The 19110-nt window shown below is 39.3% G+C and overlaps 1 protein-coding gene across 1 annotated transcript in view; it reads left to right on the top strand.

Moving 5' to 3' along the window:
• The window catches only part of LOC127666792 (UDP-glucuronosyltransferase 3A2-like), a 40640-nt gene extending 34866 nt beyond the window's left edge, over window positions 1–5774 (top strand). Inside the window, exons 5-7 of the mRNA XM_052159760.1 lie at window positions 1772–2003; window positions 3024–3243; window positions 5498–5774. Coding sequence (XP_052015720.1) covers window positions 1772–2003; window positions 3024–3243; window positions 5498–5774 — 729 coding nt within the window. The remainder of the gene's footprint in view (window positions 1–1771; window positions 2004–3023; window positions 3244–5497) is intronic.
• The last annotated feature ends 13336 nt before the right edge of the window (window positions 5775–19110 follow it).

Here is a 19110-nt window from a genome sequence, read left to right as displayed (position 1 = left end):
CTAATTCTTACTCAATGTAAGGAAAAATAGCACCCAGTAGAACCTGAAGAAATCTGTATCCTCTCTGCTTTTAGACAAGATAGGAGAAACAACATAAAGAGGAACATTTGAAAATACTATAAATAAAGAAAAAGAGACAAAATACAATGGAATAATCAAGTGCATTAGAAACAAAATAGGACATTCTTTGTGGTTGTTATTATCTCTTTATATTTAGACAAGACAGTTGAGATAGATAATATAAGCCTTCACTATATTAAAATAGATAATGAAGACAGAACTAAACAGGAAACTGTGATAAAGGAGGGCCTTAAAACTCACAACAAGTATGACTAAAACAATGAATAGCAAAAAATTGGAAACAACAGAAGAGAGCAATATGCTGCCAAACCACTAGAGTCATTGAAAAATAAATAAGAAAGAACAACAAAATGATTAAATCCTAAAGTGAAAAATTACCAATTATTATTTAAAACAATAGATTCTAAAGGAATCACACAAACATGATATATCACCAACTTAGGTGACCTAAGTGAATGGACAAATTTGTATGGATATCTGTTGACAAAACTGACCCTGAGACAGATAGAAAATCTGAACCTTATGAGAGCAAATTAGGTTAGAAAAGCCAAACAAAATCAAGACAGTCTAATATAGGGGCTGGAGAGATGGCTCAGTGGTTAAGAGCACTTACTGCTCTTCCAGAGGTCCTGAGTACAATCCCAACAACCAAATTGTCACTCACAATCATCTGTAATGGGATCTGATGCCCTCTTCTGGTGTGTCTGAAGATAGCTGCAGTGTACTTATATGTAATAAATAATTTTTTAAAAAGAAAGTCAAATATAACAAATTTATTGGAAAATTAAGTGACACTTAAGAATCAATGGCAGTTTCTCTATTAATAAATGGCAGTTGTACAGGGAAGAATACCCCACTAATCCTATGAGTCTATTATTGATCTGTTTGCAAAACAAAAACAAAGCCATATGACAAGAAATTATAGAACAAAGCTAGCAAAGAAATTTTATATATTTTATTGTGTATTTCTAGCATAATAATAAAATAATACAATTACTGTTAAAAAGTTTGGAGGGGCTTCAATTTGTTAAACATAGAACTACTCTTAACAACTAGGTCACTCCCCAGCTTATACTTTAAGCAGCAGAAATCAGTCACTTAAATAAAATCTTATATATGTGTATATGTATGTGTACATGTATGTTGACATATCATCATTGTCAGCTTTTAGCTGACAAGTCAGACACACATTAATAGTGGGGGTTTGAGGACACATGAAGCTATTTGAGCACCAACCTAAGTAATTCCATGGATTCCATGGTATGATATGGAGACACTGATTTCTTGGGCAACAGAGTATTGTGCAAAGCTATCTCACCTCAAATTTTATGTTTATGTGTGACATTTTGGAGACCCATCACCACCACACTCAGTGGCTGAGTCTGAGTTTTGTATCTCAAATTGTGCCTGAAAATAAGTTGGGAAATATTGGAAATAGATCTCGGTTGGTACAACCCCAGGCTCCACAATTTATGAGAGCTCATGGTGAACAGATGGCTGCTAACTCATGCAGTAAACATGAACACAGTACACATGACACAGTTACACAGGGCCTATGAAAGGATTTTATCATACAGAAGTCGAGCAACTGAAGCATGGATTTATTCAATACACAGCCTGCTTTCGTGTCATGCTGCCTTGGCTTTTACAGAACACCTCATTTGACTTCTTCCCTCTTTGATTCTTCTAGGACTTGGAGAATTTTATCACTCAGTTTGGAGACTCAGGTTTTATCCTTGTGGCCCTGGGCGCCATAGTGAGCCAGCATCAGACCAAGGAAATTATTAAAGAGATGAACAGTGCCTTTGCTCGCCTCCCTCAAGGGGTGCTATGGACATGTAAGGACTCTCATTGGCCCAAAGAGGTCACATTGGCCCCAAATGTCAAAATCATGGATTGGCTTCCACAGACTGATCTTCTGGGTAAGCTCCTCCTAGACCTGTTACTTCCATTCTCATTTTTGGAGCTTAATTGATATACTATGTCTGAACACTTGGAATGGTAGAAGAGAAGGCTGCTGATAGGTAAAGTTTTATCTCCAGGAGGCAGGCAATAGCAGCCCCTAGAGGATCGCAGCTTCTCTGAGGGACCAGCCTGCACTCTAGACTGGCTATTGCAGCAACTTCCATATTCTTTCCAACTCAGAGAGGTCTCACATCCCTAATTAGATATAATGAGTTATGTTGCCTTGACTTAACAGTATCTAACAGTGATTAGGACTACTCTAACACCATCTTGGACAATATGTGAAGTATAACTACTTTCTGGGACAGTTGGCACTATTTGTTGCCATTATTCTCACAATGATGTGAGAAAACTTCAGCAATTTTAAAACAGAAATATGAATGTAATCATGTAGAAACATCTTGGTTGTCAGATATAGGCTGAAAACTTAGACACATTAATTTTGTGGGTTTGAGGACATAGGAAAAAGGCTCACTTTCCAGGGAATATGGGTAGATTTTGTGTGAGATTTAGTTTGGTATGATTTCTATGTGATCATGAGAAATGTTGGATTGCTTTCAAGATGGAGCAGTAGACAATACCTGTACATCTAGAAGTGTCTGGTCTACCATTTCCTTTTTAAAACTGTCCTTGAGGAAGAGGTGATTGCACATGGAATATAAGCTTTCTAAGAGAGGAAATATGGAAAGCAAGAGAAGGCAGAGGTGAGAAAAGTGAAGAGAAAATTCATCAGCCGAAGAGACAAGGATGAATAGGTGGAGAGGGAAAATGTCTGGCTTGTCACTGTCCTTGTAGCTGGATGTCTTAGTATTGAAGTAAGGCATTTCTCTGCAGAGGGAATGCTTGACATCATATCCTGGGATATTGCCAATATCAGTAGCAAAATCAGTAAATCCATTCTCCATAGTAGATGAGTATTACCTGGTATCTGAAACTTTCAGAGTGAAATCTTGCACCATCTTTCCCTATTGCCACAGCTCACCCCAGGATCCGTCTGTTTGTCACCCATGGGGGCATGAACAGTGTAAATGAGGCCATCCAGCACGGAGTACCCATGGTGGGGATTCCATTTTTTACTGACCAACCTGAAAACATGGTCCGAGTAGAAGCAAAGAACATGGGTGTTTCTATTCAGCTACAGACACTCAAGGCAGAGACACTTGCGCTCACAATGAAGAAAGTCATAGAAGACAAGAGGTATGAAGCTCTCTGGGTTATGTTCCCTTAGGCTGAATGCAGGCACGACACAGGGATCTGTGTAGTCTGATTTCCAGTGAAACCATAATTTTGTGGGATGTGTTATAATACACATGTGAGACTTGAAGATCCTGCTTTTCTTTTGCTATTAATCCTAATTTTAGGGGAGGTGCTGAAAGATGCTTCTGTCTATGGTGGTATGATGGTTTGTTTTCTACACAGTATCTTTATGACCTCTTATATTTTGGGTACCTATATAGAATTCCAGTTGAAACAGGAGCAGACATTTACGTGTTTTTGTGACTGATCTCCCGTAGTAGTTTCTCTTTGATACTTTGAAATATCTCCTTCACCTGAATTGTTATTGTCTGCACAACAGAAGCACATAGAAAGCACACATATGAAGAAGCAGTGTGTGTGAGTTATATTCTGTTCCTAGGGCTCAGGACAAGTCTTTTATAAAGGAAGACTTCATAAATCTATCACAAGTTGGGCAGGAACAGGAGCTTGGAATCCCACAGAGCTCTTGCCTAATTCAGCACAGTGACTTAACAACCAAACAGGAAAAAAATATTCAGGTTCAATGTCCTAATGACTTAAATTAGATTACATCTGTTACATATGTATTTAGTATGCTCATTCTCTCTGTGCTATATGCTGTAAAATGTGCTTTTTCTTTTCTATAAACGATGACCACTTCTCTTACCTTCCTTCCAGCCCTCCTCCCAGTTTCCACTCCAGCCCCTTTAAAGGCTTCTCCTTCAGCTCCTCTCTGCTTAAACAGTCTCTTCTCCCAGTTTCCCCAATACTAGCATCTCCAAACTGTAACGACTGTTCTAGCCTAACTTCTCAGCTCAGCTTCTGCCTCAAGTGTCTCAACACTATCTGCTGCACTACTGCCTTCTTCTCTCACTCAGCTAGCCCAGTTCACTTTATCAGCCTCTGCTAGCTTTTTTTTAAATAGCCTATCCTGTTTCTAGAAATCCAAGAGGCAGCCAATACTGAGGTCAAGCATCTCTAATACTACAGTTAAGTATTTCTTTTTCCCATTCATTTATTCATCATTCATTTTGCATCCTGATTGCTATCCTCTCCTTCCATTCCACTTCTGACATGGCCCCTTCACCCTCCCCATTCCCTCTCCTCTGAAAAGGGGGGCTGTCCCCCTTTACAACCCACTCTGGCACATCTTCCCCCCTTTAACAACCCACCTTGGCACATCAAGTCACCGCAGGACTAGGTACATCCTCCCTGCTGAGGCCAGATAAGGCAGACCAGTTAGGGGAACAGAGTCCCCAAGTAGTCAACAGAGTTATGGACAACACACCCTCTATTTGTTGAGGGATCTGCACGAAGACCAAGCCACACATATGCTCCATATGTTTGTGGTGGGAGGCTAGGTCCATCCCCTGTATGCTCTTTGGTTGGTGTTTCATTCTCTGGGATCACCCACCGGTCCAGGATAATTGACTCCCGTGGAGTTCCTATCCCCTCAGGGTCCCTCAATCTATCCCTCAACTCTTCTACAAGACTCATCAAACTTGATTTAATGTTTGTCTATAGATTTTGCATCTGTTTCCATTAGTTGTTTTGGTTCACTCTCCTGACCCTCTCTTTCTGGATGTGCCTACATCTGATATTCCCCCACCCTGTTCTCCCCAACCCCTCTCAAATCCAGTTTCCTCCCTCCATCCTAATACTATTAAATTTCTCCTTCTAAATATTTTCCTTCAGAAATGAGTTATGATCATTCTTCTTTTATATTGAACTTTAAAAATGATTTTGTACCTATTCTTGAAATTTTTTTGCTTATATGGAGTGTATTTTGACCAAATCTAAATTACTCTCTCCTGCAACTCTTCCGAGCATTTCCTCAAACAGTACCCTCTATACATCATTTATCTTTTAAAATATTTATTAATTAATTTCTTTATTTATTTACTCTCTAAACAATTGCATTCAACTCTCCACACATGCATGGTTTGGACGGGGTCATCTACTGTGCCTTGGGAACCTTCTGATGGACCTTGAGTAACAATTTTAAGGGTTTGCCAACAGATTTTTATTTGGAGCTGAAATGTGTGTGTGTGTGTGTGTGTGAGAGAGAGAGAGAGAGAGAGAGAGAGAAAGAGAGAGAGAGAGAGAGGGAGGGAGGGAGAGAGGGAGGGGGGAAGGGAGGGAGGCTTGTATGTAAGTGTGTTTATGATGTAAGATTTAATTATTGGTAACACCCTCTGTCTGTCTATGTCCACAGGTACAAGTCTGCAGCAATGGCCTCCAAGATTATCAGGCAGTCCCACCCACTGACCCCCGCCCAGAGGCTTGTGGGCTGGATAGACCACATCCTGCAGACAGGGGGTGCAGCACATCTCAAACCTTATGCCTTCAAGCAACCATGGCATGAGCAGTATCTGCTGGATGTCTTCCTCTTTCTGCTAGGGCTCACGCTGGGAACCTTGTGGCTTCTTGTAAAGGTTCTTGGTGCTGTGACCAGGTGTCTGAGTGGAGCTAGGAAGGTAAAGCAGACATAATGCTGAAATGCTGGTCTCAGCTCTGGTGTGGCTCTTCACAGACCTTCCATAGTTCAGCACAGGATAACTCTAGAATTCTCTGCCTCCAACTTCTGCTGATGCACCTGAGTTTGTAGCTCACGACTTTCACTCTCTTTGCTTCTTGTTTTCCTCTTAAGACCTTCATCCCTACATAGAGAGAAACCATTTGTTTCACAGTTCCTCCTCCCACTCATTTATCCTAAACACACATCTTCAATAGGCCTGTCCTCCCTGTGGCTCTTCATGATCTTCTCTTTATCCCTTCTATCATTTGGAATTTTAAAAACATATTTGGCAAATTATTTTTTCTTGTTCTTCTCTTTTTCTACAAACACTCTTTAGAACTCAGAACACCTGCTCTGCCTTACTTCACTGTTTCCCTTAGTCAGGGACAGCAATCATCCCCACACTATATTCTGAATGAATTATCTAAGAAGGTATGAAGTAGAAAAATATGTTATTGTATGATAAAAATCAGAATAAAAATGATTTATAACTGAAATATTTGAAGAGAATACTTTCAAAATGCTTCAGATATAAAATATCTATTTCCAAATGTTTAAGAAATTAAAAAGGAAAGAATTTGTTGTCAATATAGTCATTGGAGTAATGTGTCTATATAAAGTACAATAAGCCAGAGTTTTATAAATATATGTAGAATGAACTTCAGCATTGTTAACTGAATGCCAATACAGCAATAAGCATATCCTTTCACATTTTCTGAGAGTGCATGTGCCTTAAATAGTCCTCGACTATGCTTACATTATATTTATATTCTTGAAAAGAAGTATAAGTTAGAGAATCACATGATAGTTTCTCTGCATTGTATGGATGGTGCAGTGTGAAGAAGCTTCACGCATCACAGTTCACATTACCCACAGCTGTGCCAATTTTTATGCATAAAACACATTAAAATGAACAAAATATGTGAACTCATGAAATAAAATACATAGCAAAATGAGTGCTCTTCATCTTCTCACCAGTATTTTTTTACATTTATGCTAGCTTTCTTTTTTATTTATTATTATTATTATTATTTTGTTTTTTTTATTTTATTTGATATATTTTTTATTTACATTTCAAATGATTTCCCCTTTTCTAGCCCTCCACTCCCCGAAAGTCCCATAAGTCCCCTTCTCTCCCCCTGTCATCCCACCCATCCCTTCCCACTTCTCTGTTCTGGTTTTGTCTTATACTGCTACACTGGTTCTTTCCAGAACTAGGGGCCACTCCTCAGTTCTTCTTGTACCTCATTTGAAGTGTGGATTATGTTTTGCATATTCCACTTTTCCAAGCTAATATCCACTTATTAGTGAGTGCATACCATGATTGATCTTTTGAGACTGGGTTACCTCACTTAGTATGATGTTCTCCAGCTCCTTCCATTTGCCTAAGAATTTCATGAATTCATTGTTTCTAATGGCTGAATAGTACTCCATTGTGTAGATATACCACATTTTTTGCATCCATTCTTCTGTTGAGGGACACCTGGGTTCTTTCCAGCTTCTGGCTAGTATAAATAGGGCTGCTATGAACATAGTGAAACATGTATCCTTATTACATGCTGGGGAATCCTCTGGGTATATGCCCAGGAGTGGTATAGCAGGATCTTTCGGAAGTGACATGCCCAATTTTCTGAGGGACTGCCAGACTGATTTCCAGAGTGGTTGTACTAATTTGTAACTCCACCAGCAGTGGAGGAGTGTTCCTCTTTCTCCACATCCTCCCCAACATCTGCTGTCTCCTGAATTTTTAATCTTAGCCATTCTGACTGGTGTAAGGTGAAATCTCAGGGTTGTTTTGATTTGCATTTCCCTGATGACTAGTGAAGTTGAGCATTTGTAAGATGTTTCTCCGCCATCCGAAGTTCTTCAGGTGAGAATTCTTTGTTTAACTCTGTACCCCATTTTTAATAGGGTTTTTTGAGAAAATCAACAAGATAGATAGACCCTTAGCCAGACTGACCAAAGGGCAGAGAGAAAGTATCCAAATTAACAAAATTAGAAATGAAAAGGGGGATATAACAACAGAAACTGAGGAAATTAAAAAAATCATCAGATCCTACTACAAAAGCCTATACTCAACACAACTGGAGAATCTGGAGGAAATGGACAATTTCCTAGACAGATACCAAATACCAAAATTAAATCAGGACCAAATAGATCATCTAAATAGTCCCATAACCCCTAAAGAAATAGAAGAGGTCACAGAAAGCCTTCTAACCATAAAAAGCCCAGGACCAGATGGCTTCAGTGCAGAATTCTATCAGACCTTCAAAGAAGACCTAACACCAATACTGTTCAAACTATTCCACAAAATAGAAACAGAAGGAACACTACCCAATTACTTCTATGAAGCCACAATAACGCTGATACCAAAACCACACAAAGATCCAACAAAGAAAGAGAACTTCAGACCAAAATCCCTTATGAACATCGATGCAAAAATACTCAATAAAATTCTTGCCAATCGAATCCAAGAACACATAAAAATGATCATCCACCATGATCATGTAGGCTTTATCCCAGGGATTCAGGGTTGGTTCAATATATGGAAATCCATCAATGCAATCCACTACATAAACAAACTCAAAGAAAAAAACCACATGGTCATTTCACTGGATGCTGAAAAAGCATTTGACAAAATTCAGCATCCTTTCATGCTTAATGTCTTGGAAAGAACAGGAATTCAAGGCCCATACCTAAACATAGTAAAAGCAATATACAGCAAACCGGTAGCAAGCATCAAACTAAATGGAGAGAAACTTGAAGCAATCCCACTAAAATCAGGGACTAGACAGGGTTGCCCACTTTCTCCTTATCTTTTCAATATTGTACTCGAGGTACTAGCTTGGGCAATTAGACAACATAAGGAGGTCGAAGGAATACAAATTGGAAAGGAAGAAGTCAAACTATCATTATTTGCAGATGACATGATAGTCTACCTAAGTGACCCAAAAAACTCCACTAGAGAACTCCTACAGCTGATAAAGAACTTCAGCAAAGTGGCAGGTTATAAAATAAACTCAAGCAAATCAGTAGCCTTCCTATACTCAAAGGATAAGGAGGCTGAGAAAGAAATTAGGGAAATGACCCCCTTCACAATAGCCACAAACAGTATAAAGTACCTTGGGGTGACTCTTACCAAACATGTGAAAGATCTATATGACAAGAACTTTAAGATTCTGAAGAAGGAAATAGAGGAAGACCTCAAAAAATGGAAAAACCTCCCATGCTCATGGATCAGCAGGATTAATATAGTTAAAATGGCCATTTTGTCAAAAGCAATATACAGATTCAACGCAATACCCATCAAAATCCCAACTCAATTCTTCATAGAGTTAGAAAGAGCAATTCTCAAATTCATCTGGAATAACAAAAAACCCAGGATTGCTAAAACTATTCTCAACAACAAAGAAATTCTGGGGGAATCAGTATCCCTGACCTCAAGCAATATTACCGAGCAATAGTGTTAAAAACTGCATGGTATTGGTACAGTGACAGGCAGGGTGATCAATGGAACAGGATTGAAGATCCAGAAATGAACCCACACCCCTATGGCCACTTGATCCTGGACAAAGAGGCTGAAAACATCCAATGGAAAAAAGATAGCCTTTTCAACAAATGGTGCTGGTTCAACTGGAGGTCAGCATGCAGAAGAATGTGAATTGATCCATCCTTGTCTCCTCGTACTAAGCCCAACTCCAAATGGATCAAGGACCTCCATATATAGCCAGATACTCTGAAGCTAATAGAAAAGAAACTGGGGAAGACCCCTGAGGACATTGGTACAGGGGGAAAGTTCCTGAACAGTATTTTTATTAGTATGAAAGGCATGAAAAAACTAAAACAACCTATGGCTAAAAATATTTTGAGTGTCAAATTCTCTGGAACAGAGGAGTGGCCCAGGACAGGAGCCTTCAGATTTCCATCTGCACCCAGAGCTAATCCTGTGCCACAGGGCTATGTACACAAATACCGCCAGGATAGTGCTGGTCTTTCAGGAAGATTGACACACCTGTGAGCACAGGTAAGACCACCACTTCTGCTCAGGTCCTCACCCAAGATGTGCCCTCCCTTAGCCATCAGGACACAGGAACCAAGAGACAGCTGGAGACAGGATCCTTCTGGTTTCTGTCTGCATTCCAGAGCTGACCCTGTACTATAGCTCCTCGTAACAAAATTCCTTTCATAGAGAACTGTTCTCCCTGGAGTACTGACACAGAGGCTTGCAGTAGGTACAAGCCACAGTCAGAGACAGGAAGACCAGCTAACACCAGTAATAACCAGATGGCAAATGGCAAGGGCAAGAACATAAACAGCAGAAACCAAGGCTACTTGGAATTATTAAAACCCAGTTCTCCCACACAGTAAGCCTTGGATACCCAAACACACTAGAAAAGCAAGACTCTTTTGCATCTCATGATGATTATAGAACTGTAAGGAGGACATAAATAACTCCCTTAATGAAATACAAGAGACCTCAGGTAAACAGGTAGAAGCCCTTAAAGAGGAAACTCAGAAATCCCTTAAAGAATTACAGGAAAACACAACCAAACTGGTGAAGGCCTTGAACAAAACCCTCCAAGATAAAAAATGGAAATAGAAACAATATAGAAAAGACAAAGAAGGGCAACCCTGGAGTACCTAGGAAATCTCTGCTGTCTTCTGCACCTGAGATTCTCTCTTCAATCTCTCATATTCTGTTGATGATGCTTACATCTATGACTCCTGGTTGCTTTCCTAGGTACAGACTCTAAGAGAACACAAATGCCAGCCCAGGTTACTATACACAGCAAAACTCTCAAGTACCATAGATGGAGAAACCAAGATATTCCACAACCAAACCACGTTTACACAATATCTTTCCATAAATCCAGCCCAGAAAAGTTAATTGATGGGAAACACCAATACAAAGATGAAAACTCTGCTTCACTATAAGCAAGAAACTAAACTTCTTTCACCAAACCCTAAAAAGATAAACATTAAAAACATTAAGAAAACCTAAAAATTAACAGGAAGTAATAATCACTATTTCTTAGTATTTCTTAATATCAATGGACTCAATTCCCCAATAAAAAGACAAAGACCATCAGATTGGATACATAAACAGGATGGAGCCTTTTGCTGCATACAGGGAAATGTACCTCAGTGTCAAAGACAAATACTGCCTCAGACCAAAGGCCTGGAAAAAATTTTTTCCAAACAAATTGTTACAAGAAACAAGCTGGAGAAGGCATTTGAATATTGGATAAAAATAACTTTCAACCAAAAGTCATCAAAAAAGATAAGGAAGGACATTTCATACTCATCAAAGGAAAAATCTCCCAAGAACTTTCATTTCTGAACATCTATGCTCCAAGGCAAGGGCACCCAAAATCCACCAAGAAGAACTTTCAATTCTGCAAATCTATGCGCCAAATGCAAGGGCACCCTCATTCGTAAAAGAAACTTTACTAAAGCTCAAAGCACACATTGCACCTAACACAATAATTGTGGGGGACTTCAACACTGCACTCTCCTCAATGGACTGATCAGGAAAACAGAAACTAAACAGGGACACAGTAAAACTAATTGAAGCTTTGGACCAATTGGATTTGGCTGATATTTATAGAACATTTCACCCTAAAGCAAAAGAATATACCTTTTTTTCAGCAACTCATGGTACCTTCTCCAAAATCGACCATATAATTGGACACAAGGCAGACCTCAACAAATATAAGATGATTGAACTAATCCCATGCCTCCTATCAGATCACTATGGTGTAAGAGTGATTTTCAATAGCAACAAAAACAACAGAAAACCCACATACACATGGAGGCTGAATAATACTCTACTCAATGACACCTTGACCAAAGAAGAAATAAAGAAAGAAATCAGAGACTTTTTAGAATTTAATGAAAATGAAGGCACAACATACCCAAATCTTTGGGACACAATGAAAGCAGTGCCAAGAGGAAAACTCATAGCCCTGAGTGCCTCCAAAAAGAAAATGGAGAGAGCGTACACTAGCAGCTTAATGACACACCTGAAAGTCCTGGAACAAAAAGAAGCCAGTTCACCCAGGAGGAGTAGAAGACAGGAAATCATCAAACTCAGGGCTGAAATCAATCAATTGGAAACAAAGAGAACCATACAAAGAATTAACGAATCCAGGAGCTGGTTCTTTGAGAAAATCAACAAGATAGATAAACCCTTAGCCAGACTGACCAAAGAGCACAGAGAAAGTATCCAAATTAACAAACTTAGAAATGAAAAGGGAGATATAACAACAGAAACTGAGGAAATCCAAAAAATCATCAGATCCTACTACAAGAGCCTATACTCAACACAACTGGAGAATCTGGAGGAAATGGACAATTTCCTTGACAGATACCAAATACCAAAATTAAATCAGGACCAACTAGACCATCTAAACAGTCCCATAATGCCTAAAGAAATAGAAGGAGTCATAGAAAGTCTTCCAACCAAAAAAAGCACAGGGCCAGATGGTTTCAGTGCAGAATTCTATCAGACCTTCAAAGAAGACTTAACACCAATACTCTTCAAACTATTCCACAACATAGAAACAGAAGGAACACTACCCAATTCCTTCTACGAAGCCACAATTACGTTGATACCAAAACCACACAAAGATTCAACAAAGAAAGAGAACTTCAGACCAATTTCCCTTATGAACATCAATGCAAAAATACTCAATAAAATTCTTGCCAACCGAATCCAAGATAGATAAATTTTTACGCAGACTAACCACAGGGCACACAGTATCCTAAGTAACAACATCAGAAATGAAGAGGGAGATATAACACCAGTAACTGAGGAAACAAAATAAAATCATCAGATCCCAGTACAAAATACTATATTCAACACAACTGGATGAAATGGACAATTTTCTAAACAGATACCAAATACGACAGTTAAATCAGGATTAGATAAACTGTTTAAGCATTCCCAAAGCTCCTAAAGAAATAGAACAGTTATTTTAATTTTCCGATAAAAAAAGCCTATACTGAGATGGGTTTACTGGAGTATCTATAAGGCTTTCAAACCACTCCTAATACCAATACACTTCACATAATTCCACAAAGTAGAAACAGGAGGTACACTACCAAATTCATTCTATGAAGTCACAGTTATGCTGATTAAACCTCAGAAATACCCAAAAAAGTGAACTTCAAACCAATTTGCCTTATGATTATTGATGCAAAAATGCTCAATAAAATCCTCACAAACAGGAAAAGGGTCCCTGCAGCATCTGCCATCTTCGCTGCAGGACAGACCAGCCAGGCAACACCAGGTATACAGAGATATCCCCAGTTTACCATTGTTCGGGACACAGACTGCCAGGCTTCTGCCTGTGCCCAAGGCCTGGGCAGCTCTGCAGGTTGTCCATGTGCCAGCGCTGTCCTGGGTCGTTTGCCCTGCAGAGTGATCAGCACTTGGAAAGGGTCCTCACAGCATCCACCATCTTGCGCTCCTGGAAGGAGCAGACAGACAACACCAGGTACACAGAGACAACCTGAGCAAAGCATTGCTTGGGGCAATGAACACCAGGGCTCCAATGGCACCCAAGAGTAGAGCAGGCCATCAGCAATCTGCGCCATGGGAAATCCAGTCCTCCAGAGGTGTGGAAATAGCCTTACACAGGAGGTTCAAACACCAGCCAGTGAAAACAGGAACAACTGATGCCAGAGATAACCGGATGGCAAAAGGCAAATGAAGGAATGTTACTAACAAAAATCAAGGCAATATGGTAGCATCCAAAGCCAATTCTCTGATAATAGGAAGTCCTGGATTACCCAACACTCCAGAAAAACAAGATTTGGATTTAAAAACACCAAATGTGCTAAACAAAAAAGAATATTATAGGCAGTAAGAGAAAAAGCCAAGTAACATATAAATGAAGACCTATCAGAATTACACCAGTCTTCTCACCAGAGGCCATGAAAGCTAGAAGATCCTGGGCAGATCATCTCATGCAGACTCTAGGAGAAAACAAATGCCAGCCAAGACTACTATACCCAGCAAAACTCTCAATCACCATAGATGGAGAAAACAAGATATTAAATCATAGAACCAAATTTACACAATATCTTTCCACACACCCAGCCCTACAAAGGATAATAAGTAGAAAACACCAATACAAGGAGGGAAACTACACACTGGACAAAGCAAGATAGCAGACCACACAAAGATCCAATAAAGAGAGAAAACTTCAGACCAATTTCCCTTATGAATATAGATGCAAAAATACTCACTAAAATTCTTGCCAACAAAATCCAAGAACACGAGGTCCCAGTCCTGAGGCCTCTGGCTGGAGCCCTCAGATCTCTCTGCTTCTGGATCCAGAACAGCTTGGGCGGCAACGTCACATCTCCAGGTCCTTCGAGAGGCAAGAGGGGCTTCCAGGAGGCCGGCTGGGAGGAGTCATTGTGCTCAGGTGAATCCAGCAGGCCCCAGCGGGAGCCTTCAGGTGTCTGCTTCAGGATCTGAATGGCCTGGGCCGCAGAACCCTGTCTCCAGGCAGTGCAGTAAGTAAGCTGTGCACCAGAGGCCACCTGGGAAGAGTCAGCTTGCACTGGTAAGTCCAGCATTGACAAGACCAACTAACACCAGTGAGAACTAGATGGCAAAAGGCAAACGCAGGAACATCACAAACAGAAATCAAGGCAATATGGCAACATCTGAACCCAATTCTCCTTTACCAGCATGTCCTGGATACCCCATCATACCAGTAAAACAAGATTTGGATTTAAAATCACTGGTCATGTTGCTGGTAGAGGAACACAAGAAGGACATACTTAAAGAAATTCAGGAGAAAATGGATCACAAGTTAGAAGCCCTTGCAAGGGAAACACAAAAATCATTGAAAGAAATCCAGGAGAATACAAAAGCCAATAATGAAGACACGCAAAAAACACTTAAAGAAATACAGGAGAACTTTGGTCAACAGGCTGAGGTCATGAAAGAGGAAACACAAAAATCTCTTAAAGAATTATAGGAAAGCACAAACAAGCAAGTGAAGGAGCTAAGCAAAACCATCCAGGATCTAAAATCAGAAGTAGAAACAACTAAGAAAATTCAAAGGGAGACAACTTTGGAGATAGAAAGCCTTGGGAAGAAATCAGGGGACATAGATGCAAATATCAACAACAGAATACAAGAGATAGAATAAAGAATCTCAGATTCTGAAGATACCATAGAAACCATGGACTCAACAGTTAAAGAAAATGCAAAATGCAAAAAGCTTGTAACCCAAAATATCCAGGAAATCCAGGACACAATGAGAAGACCAAACCTAAGGATTATAGGCATAGATGAGAGTGAAGCTTTACAACTTAAAGGGCCAGGAAATATTTTTCAATAAAATTATGGAAGAAAACTTCCCTAACCTAAAGAGAGAGATGTCCATGAATATACAAGAAGCCTACAGAACTCCAAACAGACTGTACCAGAGCAGAAATACCTCCCGTCACATAATAATCAAAACACCAAATGTACTAAACAAAGAAAGAATATTAAAGGCAGTAAGAGAAAAAAGGACAAGTAACATATAAAGGAAGACCTATCAGAATTACAGCAGACTTTTTACCTGAGACTATGAAGGCTAGAAGATCCTGGGCAGATCTCATGCAGACTCTAAGAGAACACAAATGCCAGCCAAAACTACTATACCCAGCAAAACTCTCAATCACCATAGATGGAGAAACTAAGATATTCCATGACAAAACCAGGTTTACCCAATATCTATCCACAAACCCAGCCCTACAAAGGATAATAGGAGGAAAACACCAATACGAGGAGGGAAACTTCACCCTGAAAAAAGAAAGAAACCTTCTCTCATAAAACCCAAAAGAAGTTAACCAATCAAATTAAAAAAAAAACATCAAAAATGACAGGAAGTAACAATCACTATTCCTTAATATTTCTTAACATCAATGGACTCAATGCCCCAATAAAAAGAAATAGACTAACCGACAGGATACATAAACAGGGCCCTACATTTTGCTGCATACAGAAAACACACCTCAGGGTCAAAGACAAACACTACCTTAGAGTAAAAGGCTGGAAGACAATTTTACAAGCAAATGGTCTCAGGAAACAAGCTGGAGTAGCCATTCTAATATCAGATAAAATTGACTTTCAACCCCAAGTCATCAAAAAAGACTCTGAGGGACACTTCTTGCTGGTCAAAGGAAAAATACAAGAAGAAATCTCAATCCTGAACATCTATGCTCCAAATGCAAGAGCACCCTCATTCATAAAAGAAACTTTATTAAAGCTCAAAGCACACATTGCATCTAACACAATAATTGTGGGTGACTTCAACACTGCACTTTCCTCAATGGACTGATCAGGAAAACAGCAACTAAACAGGGACACAATGAAATTAATTGAAGCTTTGGACCAATTAGATTTAACATTATATATATATATATATATATATATATATATATATATATATATATATATATATATATATATAACATTCTATCGTAAAGCAAAAGAATATACCCTTTTCTCAGCACCTCATGGTAACTTCTCCAAAATCGATGATATAATTGGCCACAAGACAGACCTCAACAAATATAAGAAGATAGAAATAATCCCATGCCTCCTATCAGATCACTATGGAGTAAAAGTGGTCTTCAATTCAACAAAAACAACAGAAAACCCACATACACATGGACTCTGAACAATATTCTACTCAATGATGCCTTGGTCAAGGAAGAAATAAAGAAAGAAATTAAAGACTTTTTAGAACATAATGAAAATGAAGACACAACATACCCAAATCTATGGGACACAATGAAAGCAGTGCTAAGAGGAAAACTGATAGCCCTGAGTGCCTACAAAAAGAAAATGGAGAGAGCATACACTACCAGCTTAATGACACACCTGAAAGCCCTGGAACAAAAAGAAGCAATTTCACCCAGGAGGAGTAGAAGGCAGGAAATCATCAAACTCAGGGGCAAAATCAATCAAGTAGAAACAAAGAGAACCATACAAAGAATCAACAAAACCAGGAGCTGGTTCTTTGAGAAAATCAACAAGATAGATAAACCCTTAGCCAGACTAACCAAAGGACACAGAGACAGTATCCAGAACAAACTTAGAAATGAAAAGGGAGATATAACAACAGAAACTGAGGAAATTCAAAAAATCATTAGCTCCTACTACAAAAGCCTATACTCAACACAACTGGAGAATCTGGAGGAAATGGACACTTTCCTAGACAGATAGCCGACACCAAAACTAAATCAGGATCAAACAGATCAACTAAACAGTCCCATAACACCTGAAGAAATAACAAGGGTCATAGAAAGTCTCCCAACCAAAAAAAGCACGGGACCAGATGGCTTCAGTGCAGAGTTCTATCAGATCTTCATAGAAGACCTAATACCAATACTCTTCAAACTATTCCACAAAATAGATACAGAAGGAACTCTACCTAACTCGTTCTATGAAGCCACAATTACGCTGATACCAAAACCACACAAAGATCCAACAAAGGAGAACTTCAGGCCAATTTCTCTTATGAAAATTGATACAAAAATACTTAATAAAATTCTTGCCAACCGAATCCAAGAACACATCAAAACAATCATCCACCATGATCAAGTAGGCTTCATCCTAGGGATGCAGGGATGGTTCAAAGAAATCCATCAATGCTATCCACTACATAAACAAACTCAAAGAAAAAAACCATATGATCATCTCATTAGATGCAGAAAAAGCATTTGACAAAATCCAGCATCCTTTCATGCTAAAAGTATTGGAAAGAACAGGAATTCAAGGCCCATACCTAAACATCATTAAAGCAATATACAGCAAACCAGTAGCCAACATCAAACTAAATGGAGAGAAACTTGAAGGAATCCCACTAAAATCAGGGACTAGACAAGGCTGTCCTCTCTCCCCATATCTTTTCAATATACTAGTTGAAGTTCTAGCTAGAGCAATTAGACAACATAAGGAGGTCAAGCGGATACAAACTGGAACGGAAGAAGTCAAATTATCACTATTTGCAGAGGACATCATAGTCTAGTTAAGTGACCTGAAAACCTCCACGAGAGAACTCCTACAGCTGGTAAACAATTTCAGCAAAGTGGCTGGTTATAAAATCAACTCAAGCAAATCAGTTGCCTTCCTATACTCAAAGGATAAGCAGGCTGAGAAAGAAGTTAGGGAAATGACACCCTTCAAAATAGCCACAAACAATTTAAAGTATCTTGGTGTGACTAACCAAATAAGTGAAAGATGTATATGACAAGAACTTCAGGTCTCTGAAGAAGGAAATGACAGAAGACCTCACAAAATGGAAAAATCTTCCACGCTCATGGATTGGCAGGATTAATATAGTTAAAATGGCCATCTTGCCAAAAGCAATCTACAGATTCAATGCAATCACCATCAAAATCCCAACTCAGTTCTTCACAGCAATTGAAAAAGCAATTCTCAAATTCATCTGGAATGACAGGAAGCCCAGGATAGCTAAAACTATTCTCAACAACAAAAGAAATTCTGGGGGAATCAGTATCCCTGACTTCAAGCAATACTACAGAGCAATAGTGTTAAAAACTGCATGGTATTGGCACAGTGACAGACAAGTGGAGCAATGGAATAGAATTGAAGATCCAGAAATGAACCCACACACCTGTGGTCACTTGACCTTCCACAAAGGAGCCAAAAACATCCAGTGGAAAAAAGATAGCCTTTTCAACAAATGGTGCTGGATCAATTGGAGGTCAGCATGCAGAAGAATGCGAATTGATCCATTCTTATCTCCATGTATTAAACTTCACTCCAAGTGGATCAAGGACCTCCATGTAAAACCAGACACACTGAAAGTACTAGAAAAGAAACTGCGGAAGACCCTTGAGGACATGGGCATGGGGGAAAAGTTCCTGAACAGATCACCAGTAGCTTATGCTCTAAGATCAAGAATTGACAAATGAGACATCATAAAATTACAAAGTTTCTGTAAGGCAAAGGACACTGTTAAAAGGACAAAACAGCAACCATCAAATTGGGAAAGGATATTCACCAACCCTACATCTGATAGAGGGCTAATATCCAATATATACAAAGAACTCAAGAAGTTAGACCCCAGGGAACCAAATAACCCTTTTAAAAAATGGGGTACAGATCAAACAAAGAATTTTCACCTGAAGAAATTCGGATGGCCGAGAAGCACCTTAAGAAGTGCTCAACATCATTAGTCATTAGGGAAATGCAGATCAAAACAACCCTGAGACTTCACCTTACACCAGTCAGAATGGCTAAGGGCAAAAACTCAGGAGACAACAGGTGT

Source organism: Apodemus sylvaticus, chromosome 16, assembly GCF_947179515.1.
Source record: "Apodemus sylvaticus chromosome 16, mApoSyl1.1, whole genome shotgun sequence".
NCBI classification, from domain to species: Eukaryota; Metazoa; Chordata; class Mammalia; order Rodentia; family Muridae; genus Apodemus; species Apodemus sylvaticus.
The sequence above is the reverse complement of the archived record's forward strand: the minus strand, read 5'-3'. Positions and strand labels throughout refer to the sequence as shown.